The 13259-nt window shown below is 50.9% G+C and overlaps 1 protein-coding gene across 2 annotated transcripts in view; it reads left to right on the top strand.

Annotated features, from left to right (window-relative positions):
• SIAE (sialic acid acetylesterase) overlaps nt 1-13259 on the top strand; it is a 60343-nt gene that overhangs the window by 25822 nt on the left and 21262 nt on the right. The window contains exon 9 of one of the 2 annotated variants that reach the window (XM_075839180.1): nt 7833-8825. The exons of the other annotated variant lie outside the window; for it this stretch is intronic. Within the exon in view, the coding sequence (XP_075695295.1) occupies nt 7833-8724 (892 nt within the window). The 3' untranslated portion in view covers nt 8725-8825. Of the gene's footprint in view, nt 1-7832; nt 8826-13259 lie in introns of those variants that run through there. 2 annotated transcript variants of the gene reach the window in all.

The following is a 13259-nucleotide window of genomic DNA, read 5'->3' as shown; positions in this document are numbered from 1 at the left end:
CCCGTAATTGCGAGGCTTGAGTGGCCAGCGACTGTGAGAGAACCGAGATATCCACAGAAGATATGGAGTTTTGGCGCTCCAGGGTTTCTACCCTCGCGGTCAGGGCCCGCACCTCCTGTGAGACCACGCCAATGGCCCTGTCGTGTTTCTCCTCCAACCGAGAGAGGCGTTGATCCAGATCCGATTTGGTGGGCAACACCTTCACCATTTCCCATAGTTCCGCCACGGTCCGTTCCATGGATAGTGGGGGGCCCCAGAGGCAAACCGGGCAATGGGTCCCCCAGACTCCCTGACAGGGCAAGTGATCCCCTAAAAATGGCAGGCGTGCTCTGACTCAGCGGACCATCCTGTATGGAAAACTGTCGTGGGGTGGCAGGGAGAAATGGCGTCTCCGTCGCCCTGCCCGGCGGTGCCACTAGATTCACCCTCTGTTCTGGTACTGTCTGAGGCTGTATTGGGGGAAAGTCCTCTAATCTGGCCAGTATGACCGACCCTCGAACGCCTGTATCCCACTGACCTCCCTCTGAAGATGTCATGTCCGCCCCTGGGATCCGGGAACCGGAGCCGGCCTGAATCTGACCTGAGGAAGGAGGCGGCGGCGAGTAGCCACGCTGCGGCGGGGTCTGGGTGCGGCCTGCAGGAGGAGTGGAGGAAGATCGCGGCGGAGTCCCGTCCATCGTGGAACGGAGGTATCTGCCGATGGTAGAAGAGCCAGCTGAGATCGGGAGGTTTTTGCGGCTTCTCCCCTTCGTCATCCTGCGGTGGGGACCGGTAAGTATGCCTTGTCGGGCGATTTTCTGTGCGGTGAGTCCGGAGCTGCAGCAAAACACGTCTTCACACCGCCATGCCTAAGCCACGCCACTCTCGGTTGTAGTTTTTAATGGTTGCGGAGGTGTTCTGACTGGTGTCGATGCCGGCCCGGGAGTGGGTCAGTCCAGTCACCTGACCGGTGAGGTCAGATGACTGGACCACTCCCGGGCCGGCATTGACCCCAGTCAGAACACCTCCGCAAGACCTCCTGCCTCCTTCTGACGCTGATCGCTGCTGCAGTCGTCTGGCATGCAGGGCGCCTGTCAGCAGCGATCAGCTGTTTTGATACAGCTGCAGCGCCCAGCGGGACAGTTTTCAGACCGCCCGAGATGGCGGGACAGCACTGAGAAACCGGGACTGACGCGCCAGATCCATAATGACGGTTGGGAGCAATGAATCCTGTACCCCAAGTGTCAGTATATCATTATCCTGTACCCCAAGTGTCAATGTCATTATCCTGTACCCCAAGTGTCAGTGTCATTATCCTGTACCCCAAGTGTCAGTGTCATTATTCTGTACCCCAAGTGTCAGTGTCATTATCCTGTACCCCAAGTGTCAGTGTCATTATTCTGTCCCAGTCAGTCTCTCTAGTTCTCGCTGTGTATATGACTCGCTGTGTATATAACTCGCTGTGTAGATGACTCGCTGTGTAGATGACTCGCTGTGTAGATGACTCGCTGTGTATATGACTCGCTGTATATATGACTCGTATATATGACTCGCTGTGTATATGACTCGCTGTGTATATATGATCCGCTGTATATATATGATCCGCTGTATACACCGCGTTCCAAATTATTATGCAAATGTTATTTTTCGCTGATTTTCCTAAATAGTCGATGTAAATGACAGTCAGTCTAATCTTCAAGCATCAACCGTTGGAGTATAATCCTAATTTTATAGAACAAATCTCCGAATGATAACAGAATTTTTTTGTTTCACATTATTATGCACAACAGAGATCAAAGCATTTTACAGGTTGTAAAGAGAAGTAAAATGGTAATTTGTTGAATTTGCAGCATCAGGAGGTCATATTTACAGAAATCAAAAGCTCTTTCAATAAAAAAAAACTTACCAGGCCAAGTTACATGTAACATAGGACCCCTCCTCTGATATCACCTGCACAGGACAAGTTACATGTTACACAGGACCCTTCTCTGATATCACCTGCACAGGACAAGTTACATGTTACACAGGACCCTTCTCTGATATCACCTGCACAGGACAAGTTACATGTCACACAGGACCCTCCTCTGATATCACCTGCACAGGACAAGTTACATGTTACACAGGACCCTTCTCTGATATCACCTGCACAGCACAAGTTACATGTTACACAGGACCCTCCTCTGATATCACCTGCACAGCACAAGTTACATGTTACACAGGACCCTCCTCTGATATCACCTGCACAGGACAAGTTACATGTTACACAGGACCCTCCTCTGATATCACCTGCACAGCACAAGTTACATGTTACACAGGACCCTTCTCTGATATCACCTGCACAGGACAAGTTACATGTTACACAGGACCCTTCTCTGATATCACCTGCACAGCACAAGTTACATGTTACACAGGACCCTCCTCTGATATCACCTGCACAGCACAAGTTACATGTTACACAGGACCCTTCTCTGATATCACCTGCACAGGACAAGTTACATGTTACACAGGACCCTTCTCTGATATCACCTGCACAGCACAAGTTACATGTTACACAGGACCCTTCTCTGATATCACCTGCACAGCACAAGTTACATGTTACACAGGACCCTTCTCTGATATCACCTGCACAGGACAAGTTACATGTTACACAGGACCCCTTCTCTGATATCACCTGCACAGCACAAGTTACATGTTACACAGGACCCTGCTCTGATATCACCTGCACAGGACAAGTTACATGTTACACAGGACCCTGCTCTGATATCACCTGCACAGGACAAGTTACATGTTACACAGGACCCTCCTCTGATATCACCTGCACAGCACAAGTTACATGTTACACAGGACCCTTCTCTGATATCACCTGCACAGGACAAGTTACATGTTACACAGGACCCCTCCTCTGATATCACCTGCACAGCACAAGTTACATGTTACACAGGACCCTCCTCTGATATCACCTGCACAGCACAAGTTACATGTTACACAGGACCCTTCTCTGATATCACCTGCACAGCACAAGTTACATGTTACACAGGACCCTCCTCTGATATCACCTGTACAGGACAAGTTACATGTTACACAGGACCCTCCTCTGATATCACCTGCACAGCACAAGTTACATGTTACACAGGACCCCTTCTCTGATATCACCTGCACAGCACAAGTTACATGTTACACAGGACCCTCCTCTGATATCACCTGCACAGCACAAGTTACATGTTACACAGGACCCTCCTCTGATATCACCTGCACAGCACAAGTTACATGTTACACAGGACCCTCCTCTGATATCACCTGCACAGCACAAGTTACATGTTACACAGGACCCTTCTCTGATATCAACTGCACAGCACAAGTTACATGTTACACAGGACCCTCCTCTGATATCACCTGCACAGCACAAGTTACATGTTACACAGGACCCTCCTCTGATATCACCTGCACAGCACAAGTTACATGTTACACAGGACCCTCCTCTGATATCACCTGCACAGGACAAGTTACATGTTACACAGGACCCTTCTCTGATATCACCTGCACAGCACAAGTTACATGTTACACAGGACCCTCCTCTGATATCACCTGCACAGCACAAGTTACATGTTACACAGGACCCTTCTCTGATATCACCTGCACAGGACAAGTTACATGTTACACAGGACCCTTCTCTGATATCACCTGCACAGGACAAGTTACATGTTACACAGGACCCTCCTCTGATATCACCTGCACAGCACAAGTTACATGTTACACAGGACCCTCCTCTGATATCACCTGCACAGCACAAGTTACATGTTACACAGGACCCTCCTCTGATATCACCTGCACAGCACAAGTTACATGTTACACAGGACCCTTCTCTGATATCACCTGCACAGCACAAGTTACATGTTACACAGGACCCTTCTCTGATATCACCTGCACAGGACAAGTTACATGTTACACAGGACCCTCCTCTGATATCACCTGCACAGCACAAGTTACATGTTACACAGGACCCTTCTCTGATATCACCTGCACAGCACAAGTTACATGTTACACAGGACCCTTCTCTGATATCACCTGCACAGGACAAGTTACATGTTACACAGGACCCTCCTCTGATATCACCTGTACAGGACAAGTTACATGTAACATAGGACCCCTTCTCTGATATCACCTGCACAGGACAAGTTACATGTTACACAGGACCCTTCTCTGATATCACCTGCACAGCACAAGTTACATGTTACACAGGACCCTTCTCTGATATCACCTGCACAGGACAAGTTACATGTTACACAGGACCCTTCTCTGATATCACCTGCACAGGACAAGTTACATGTTACACAGGACCCTTCTCTGATATCTCCTGCACAGGACAAGTTACATGTTACACAGGACCCTTCTCTGATGTCACCTGCACAGCACAAGTTACATGTTACACAGGATCCTCCTCTGATGTCACCTGCACAGCACAAGTTACATGTTACACAGGACCCTCCTCTGATATCACCTGCACAGCACAAGTTACATGTTACACAGGACCCTTCTCTGATATCACATGCACAGCACAAGTTACATGTTACACAGGACCCTTCTCTGATATCACCTGCACAGCACAAGTTACATGTTACACAGGACCCTCCTCTGATATCACCTGCACAGCACAAGTTACATGTCACACAGGACCCTTCTCTGATATCACCTGCACAGCACAAGTTACATGTTACACAGGACCCTTCTCTGATATCACCTGCACAGGACAAGTTACATGTTACACAGGACCCTTCTCTGATATCACCTGCACAGCACAAGTTACATGTTACACACACAGGACCCTCCTCTGATATCACCTGCACAGCACAAGTTACATGTTACACAGGACCCTCCTCTGATATCACCTGCACAGCACAAGTTACATGTTACACAGGATCCTTCTCTGATATCACCTGCACAGCACAAGTTACATGTTACACAGGACCCTCCTCTGATATCACCTGCACAGCACAAGTTACATGTTACACAGGACCCTCCTCTGATATCACCTGCACAGGACAAGTTACATGTTACACAGGACCCTCCTCTGATATCACCTGCACAGGACAAGTTACATGTTACACAGGACCCTTCTCTGATATCACCTGCACAGCACAAGTTACATGTTACACAGGACCCTCCTCTGATATCACCTGCACAGCACAAGTTACATGTTACACAGGACCCTTCTCTGATATCACCTGCACAGCACAAGTTACATGTTACACAGGACCCTTCTCTGATATCACCTGCACAGGACAAGTTACATGTTACACAGGACCCTTCTCTGATATCACCTGCACAGCACAAGTTACATGTTACACAGGAACCCTTCTCTGATATCACCTGCACAGCACAAGTTACATGTTACACAGGACCCTTCTCTGATATCTCCTGCACAGGACAAGTTACATGTTACACAGGACCCCTTCTCTGATATCACCTGCACAGCACAAGTTACATGTTACACAGGACCCTGCTCTGATATCACCTGCACAGGACAAGTTACATGTTACACAGGACCCTGCTCTGATATCACCTGCACAGGGACAAGTTACATGTTACACAGGACCCTCCTCTGATATCACCTGCACAGCACAAGTTACATGTTACACAGGACCCTTCTCTGATATCACCTGCACAGGACAAGTTACATGTTACACAGGACCCCTCCTCTGATATCACCTGCACAGCACAAGTTTACATGTTACACAGGACCCTCCTCTGATATCACCTGCACAGCACAAGTTACATGTTACACAGGACCCTTCTCTGATATCACCTGCACAGCACAAGTTACATGTTACACAGGACCCTCCTCTGATATCACCTGTACAGGACAAGTTACATGTTACACAGGACCCTCCTCTGATATCACCTGCACAGCACAAGTTACATGTTACACAGGACCCCTTCTCTGATATCACCTGCACAGCACAAGTTACATGTTACACAGGACCCTCCTCTGATATCACCTGCACAGCACAAGTTACATGTTACACAGGACCCTCCTCTGATATCACCTGCACAGCACAAGTTACATGTTACACAGGACCCTCCTCTGATATCACCTGCACAGCACAAGTTACATGTTACACAGGACCCTTCTCTGATATCAACTGCACAGCACAAGTTACATGTTACACAGGACCCTCCTCTGATATCACCTGCACAGCACAAGTTACATGTTACACAGGACCCTCCTCTGATATCACCTGCACAGCACAAGTTACATGTTACACAGGACCCTCCTCTGATATCCACCTGCACAGGACAAGTTACATGTTACACAGGACCCTTCTCTGATATCACCTGCACAGCACAAGTTACATGTTACACAGGACCCCTCCTCTGATATCACCTGCACAGCACAAGTTACATGTTACACAGGACCCTTCTCTGATATCACCTGCACAGGACAAGTTACATGTTACACAGGACCCTTCTCTGATATCACCTGCACAGGACAAGTTACATGTTACACAGGACCCTCCTCTGATATCACCTGCACAGCACAAGTTACATGTTACACAGGACCCTCCTCTGATATCACCTGCACAGCACAAGTTACATGTTACACAGGACCCTCCTCTGATATCACCTGCACAGCACAAGTTTACATGTTACACAGGACCCTTCTCTGATATCACCTGCACAGCACAAGTTACATGTTACACAGGACCCTTCTCTGATATCACCTGCACAGGACAAGTTACATGTTACACAGGACCCTCCTCTGATATCACCTGCACAGCACAAGTTACATGTTACACAGGACCCTTCTCTGATATCACCTGCACAGCACAAGTTACATGTTACACAGGACCCTTCTCTGATATCACCTGCACAGGACAAGTTACATGTTACACAGGACCCTCCTCTGATATCACCTGTACAGGACAAGTTACATGTAACATAGGACCCCTTCTCTGATATCACCTGCACAGGACAAGTTACATGTTACACAGGACCCTTCTCTGATATCACCTGCACAGCACAAGTTACATGTTACACAGGACCCTTCTCTGATATCACCTGCACAGGACAAGTTACATGTTACACAGGACCCTTCTCTGATATCACCTGCACAGGACAAGTTACATGTTACACAGGACCCTTCTCTGATATCTCCTGCACAGGACAAGTTACATGTTACACAGGACCCTTCTCTGATGTCACCTGCACAGCACAAGTTACATGTTACACAGGATCCTCCTCTGATGTCACCTGCACAGCACAAGTTACATGTTACACAGGACCCTCCTCTGATATCACCTGCACAGCACAAGTTACATGTTACACAGGACCCTTCTCTGATATCACATGCACAGCACAAGTTACATGTTACACAGGACCCTTCTCTGATATCACCTGCACAGCACAAGTTACATGTTACACAGGACCCTCCTCTGATATCACCTGCACAGCACATGTTACATGTCACACAGGACCCTTCTCTGATATCACCTGCACAGCACAAGTTACATGTTACACAGGACCCTTCTCTGATATCACCTGCACAGGACAAGTAAGCCCAGCGTAATGTAGGCGCAGCCGTAATGAAGCAAGCGCATGACTAGGTGTTTGGGAGTTCTAGGCTATTATGTATTAGGTATTATGTGTTAGGCTATATTTGTAGGGATGGGAGGGTTATGTGAAAGGGGGCATGGGGCAAAATGTATCTATATGTGGTGGGTGGAGAATAAAGTATATAAGTCCATGCGGGGAAGAGGCAGCCCTCTTTCCCGCTGGACAACAGGAGAAATTTTTGTCCTGTTATTATATTTAAAAGACAAATATACAGATTAATATTTCTACTTACCTGATGGAAGCGGCGATGGAGACAACGATGGCCAGGATCCGCGATGCAGCGATGCAGCACGGCGTGGGATGGCTGGATGCGCTGTTGCCGGGGCTCTTCCTCCGGTTCCAGCGGCTGGAGAGGAGAGTGAGGGACGCAGCAGCAGGCGTTCCAGGCCTCAGGAGAGGCCCTTCATCTGCAGAGACGCCTCGGTCTGGTCGGCGCCGAGGGAGCCCCTCCAGGGACCCTCCTCCTCCTGCTGGTCCGGAGCTGCACCCTGGCGTCGGTCCACGGAGGTCTGGGAGGAATCCATCAGGCGGGCGAGACCGGAGGTGACAGGAGGGGGGGGGCCGCGGCGGCCATCTTCCTCCCTCCTGTCTTCAACAACAACGCCGGAAGTGGAGGCGGGACCGGATGCGCGCGCAAGACCGGATGCGCGCACAGGACCGGATGTGCGTGCGGGGCCGGATGCGCGCGCAGGTCCGGAAGTGACGGCTTTCTCCGGCGCCGATGCTCCAGGTGCCGGAGGAGCTCAGCGGACAGACATCAGGACACCAGCGCCGACCCGCAGGAAGAGGCGGGCGGCATCTAGATGGGGAGCGAGATCGCCTCCTGCAGGAGCAGGGAGGCGTGCGGCGGCGACAGCGACCGGAGGTACCCGGGCAACTTCTTGGAATGACGCCGGGCCCCATCCGGACGAGGGGGGCAGCGGTCTGCTATACAGGCAGCGACGACTACAAGAAGATTTTATTTTGACAGCCCTGCAGAAGGACTGGATCGGCAGGGCTGTCGTTCTGAATATGCCACGCCACCAGGGGGTGGCAGGATCGTGGACGGGCCGCATTCCGCGGAGCCTAGAGCAGCAGCGACTGGAAGTGCGGGGAGCTACGGGGAGCGTGGGGTGCAGGAGCACCACTCCCTAGGATCGTCACGACCGACGCCTGGATTATCTGGAGTGATGGACGCGTCCGCTGGGAGGTCACCTCAGGGACGTACGGGTGAGTCTACCACTGATGTGGTGCCGGGGATGTGTGGGGGGATGTGGGGGGATATTGTCAATGTCACAGATGCAATTGTTTGTTTAGAGGGATGCAGGAGTATTTTATGAGAATTGTGCCAGGCGTAGAGCAGTCGCCAGCGAGGGTATGGGGCGCTGCTAGTGAGGCGTCGGCTAGTGCGGCAGGGAGTGCGGTTGCTAATGAGGCGATTTCTGGTGCAGCTGCGGCAGTGATTGCGGGTGTTAGTGAAGTGGCGCCGGTTGTGGGTGCCGTAGTGGCTGTGGGAAAAGCAGTTGACGAGGCGGCTAGTACAGCTAAGAAGGTGGTGGAGGATGTGCGTTTGGCTGACGCCGCTAAAGGTGAGGTTTATATGTGTGTTTTGAGGGCCCGCTGGGGGCACATTTGAAGGTGGAGATTAGGGAAAAGATATGGAAAGATGAATATGTTGAGATTTTTTCTTTGCTGCCGTTAGAGAAGTTTAATTTGGACCGGTGGAAACCGGATGAAAGTAAGAAGGAGGAGGAGGAGCGGCGGCGGTATCGTTTGATTCCACGGACTTTTGCGAATTGGCTGCAGGCCTTCGCTATCTTGGCTAGTGTGGTGGGTGAGAAGGCGCCGGAGAACTGTTCGGCGCTATTCTGTTATATGGATTCGGTAGGGGAGGCGTATCGTGTATACGGTGGTAATGCGTGGTTGCGGTATGACGAACAGTTTCGTCAGCGGAAGTCGGTGCGCCCGTCGTTGCGATGGGATCACAAGGATATCAGTTTATGGATGCGTCTGATGTCTGCGCCAAAACAGGGGCAGCAGCCCTTTCGTGATGCGGCCGGCGGTCAGGGGTCAGCAGCGGGTCGGTCAGGATCCTCAGGAAAGGGGTGTTGCTGGCAGTATAATGAGGGGCATTGCAAGTTCGGCCCAGATTGTAGGTACAAGCACGAGTGCTCCGGTTGCGGAGGCGCCCATGGTTTGTCCAGATGCTTCAAGAAGCATAAGGGCAGGCAGGGAGATGCTGAGCAGAAGAGGGGCGACGCCGGTGAGGGTGGAAAGGATGCTCCCGTTTTTAAGGGGCTATCCAAATAAGAAAGTGGCGGATTTGTTGTGGTTAGGATTTTCAGAAGGTTTTCGGATTCCTTGTACGTCGGTTGGACGTGACGGGGTAGTCCGTAATTTGTCGTCTGCTTTGGCGCGGCCTGATCTGGTTACGGATAAGCTGCTGAAGGAGGTGGCTTTGGGCCGCATGGCGGGGCCGTTTTCCTCCCCGCCTGTTCAGAATTTGCGTGTTTCCCCGTTAGGTTTGGTTCCAAAAAAGGAGGTGAATAAATTCCGCCTTATTCATCACTTGTCTTATCCGGAAGGCGAGTCGGTGAATGACGGCATTGATCCGGCCCTGTGCGCGGTCAGTTACACTAACTTTGATGCGGCGGTTGTTTGGGTTCGGAAATACGGGAAGGGCTCTCTGTTAGCGAAAACTGACATTGAGGCCGCTTTTCGTTTATTGCCGGTGCATCCGGATAGTTTTTGTTTGCTGGGATGTTATTGGCAGGAGGAATATTTTGTGGATTGTTGCCTCCCGATGGGCTGCTCCATTTCATGCGCTTATTTTGAGATGTTTAGCACGTTTTTGGAGTGGGTGGTCCGTCGGGAGGCGCAGGTGCAATCTGCCCTACATTATCTGGATGATTTCCTGTTTATCGGTCCGCCGGGTACCTATGTGTGTGCAGGATTGCTACACACTATGGAGAGAGTGGCAATGGATTTTGGGGTACCTTTGGCGCCTGAGAAAACTGAGGGACCCACGACGGTCATTAAGTTTTTGGGAATCATGATTGATTCAGATAACATGGAGTGTCGCTTGCCTGATGATAAGTTGCTGGAGATGAGAGAGTTGGTGGCGAGTGCGCTGCGCAGGAAGAAGATACAATTGCGGGACTTGCAATCCTTGTTGGGGCATTTGAATTTCGCTTGTAGGATTATGCCCATGGGGCGGGTGTTTTGCAGGCGGTTGGCGAATGCTACCGCAGGGGTGCATTCCCCTCATCATTTCATTAGGTTGTCGGCGGAGTTGAAAGCTGACTTGTTGGTGTGGGGGGAGTTTTTGCAGACCTATAATGGGCGGTCGGTGCTCATGTATCAGCCGGTGTCTAGTGTGGACTTGGAGCTGTATACTGATGCATCAGGTGCATGTGGATTTGGGGCTTATTTCCAGGGGCAGTGGTGTGCAGGAGTTTGGCCTGATACATGGCATGAATGTGGTTTTGTCCGTAACTTGGCTCTGCTGGAATTGTTCCCGATTGTGGTGGCTGCGGAGTTGTGGGGGGATTGTCTGCGGGACCGGAGAGTGCGTTTCGTATGTGACAATCTAGGTGTCGTTCAGGCTGTTAATGCGCAGACAGCTAATTCTCCGCCAGTCGTGCGACTATTGCGACATTTAGTTTTGAGAGGTCTGATGTTGAATGCGCATTTTGTGGCAGTGCATATTCCTGGGGTGCTGAATTCTGTGGCTGATTCCCTTTCTCGTCAACAGTGGGACAGGTTTCGTCTGCTGGCGCCGGGGGCGGAGTCTCATGGCCTGCCTTGTCCAGAGCATCTGTGGAAGGTGGTGTGACAATGGCGATGTCGCTTGTGGAAAGGTCGGTTAGTGCGGTCACGTGGCAGAGGTACAGTGCGGTGTGGCAAGTATGGGAGACGTTGTTGGAAAATGCGCAGGCAGGTATTGCAGATCGGCAGGCGTGTGTGCTGTATTTTATAGGAAATGCGTACAGTGAGGGGTCGTCTGCAGCAATGGTCGCTCGCAGTTTGTCGGCCTTGGCTTTTTGGTTTAAGAAGAAAGGTGAGGAGGACGTGACTAAGTCCTTTCTGGTGCGGCAGGCAATGAAGGGTTTCAGGAGGGGTTCCGCAGTTAGGGATCTCAGGAAGCCGGTGTCATTTGAGCTGTTGGTAGCGATTTGTGAATTGTTGAGGGAGGTTTGTGTTTCAGCATTTGAAGTGCGGCTATTTACACTGGCCTTTTCTTTGGCTTTCTTTGGGGCGTTCCGGATATCGGAGTTGGTGTCGGCCAGTAAGAGTGTGGCAGGGGGTTTATTGTATGCTGATGTGGATTTGGATGGCTCCTGCCTTTCTTGTTTGCTCCGTAGATCTAAGACAGATCAGGAGGGGAGAGGTTTTGTGGTGCGTTTGTATGAGTTACCAGGGTCGCGGGTGTGCCCGGTCCGCTGTTTTCGGGAGTTTGTTGCGGTGAGGCCTGAGGGCCCGGCATCCTTGTTGGTTCATGCAGACGGGCTGTCTCTGTCAAAATTCCAGTTTTCACAGGTGTTCAAAAAATGTATCCTGTTGTCCGGCAGAGGGGGAGCAGGTTTTAGCTCTCATTCCTTTAGAATTGGCGCAGCTACGGAAGCAGCTCGGTGGGGTTTATCCCCGGCGATGGTTAAGAAGATTGGTAGGTGGGAGTCAGACAGATACAGGTTGTATGTGCGGCCTCACTTGCTTTGAGGCGGTGGTGATAAGATGTGCTGGAGGTGGATATGGAGTAGTTACGTTGTTGTTTTGTGTTGTTTTAGGTGCAGGTCCCTGCTTGATTTGGATCATGGGGCACTCCTACGTACACTGGGGAGGTGTGCGTGCTGATGTTCGTCCGGCCGGACGGCAGTTGGGCATGGATCACGCAGAGGTGCAGGTCAGATGGTTGGGCCTGCGGGGCATGCTGTGGTGTAGGCTGTTACCAGAGGTACAATTTTATGCGGGATTGGACAGGGCGCCGGATATCTTAGTGGTGCACCTTGGCGGCAATGATTTGGGCATTCGGTCGTCCAGGGATTTAGTGAGGGATGTGAAGATTGACCTTTTGCGGTTGTGGTCGGCGTTCCCAGGAGTGGTTATTGTATGGTCTGATATTGTGGCTCGCAAGGTGTGGCGGCAGGCACGTTCCATACATAGCTTAAACAAAGCGCGAGCAAAGGTCAACAAGGTAGTTGGCAGGTTTGTGGCACGCAATGGCGGTGTTGTGGTGAGGCATAAGGAGTTGGAGGGTAGAGAGGTAGGTTTCCTCAGGGCGGATGGTGTTCATCTAAACGAGGTGGGTCTGGATATGTGGACCTTGGACATTAAGGAGGGCATGGAGAAAGCCCTGCAGTTGTGGAGGGACAATCATGTGTAAGGGGTCACACATGATTGTCGTGGCGGTAGGAGGAGGGGTCTTTGGAGGCACGGAATGAGAAGGAGAAGCAACAATGGAGATTGTTGCAAGAGAACTCGGGGCGTTTAACCCGGGATAGTATTGGAGGGGCTGGGGAGTGGTTACCCAGCTCATATATATTCCTGATGGGCAGGGTCCCCAGGAAGGGAGAGAGAGGTCTTGGACATGGTTGGTGCCCTCGGGTCAGGTGCAGAACGGCTGTAGGGTAAGGGGTCCAGACCTAATAAGGAAACGATGGAGTTTAATGATTGAAGTGCCTTCAAGGATC

The sequence above is a fragment of the Rhinoderma darwinii genome, chromosome 10, assembly GCF_050947455.1.
Source record: "Rhinoderma darwinii isolate aRhiDar2 chromosome 10, aRhiDar2.hap1, whole genome shotgun sequence".
In the NCBI taxonomy this organism is placed as follows: Eukaryota; Metazoa; Chordata; class Amphibia; order Anura; family Rhinodermatidae; genus Rhinoderma; species Rhinoderma darwinii.
Note: the sequence above shows the minus strand (reverse complement) of the source record. Positions and strands in the feature narration are given on the sequence as shown.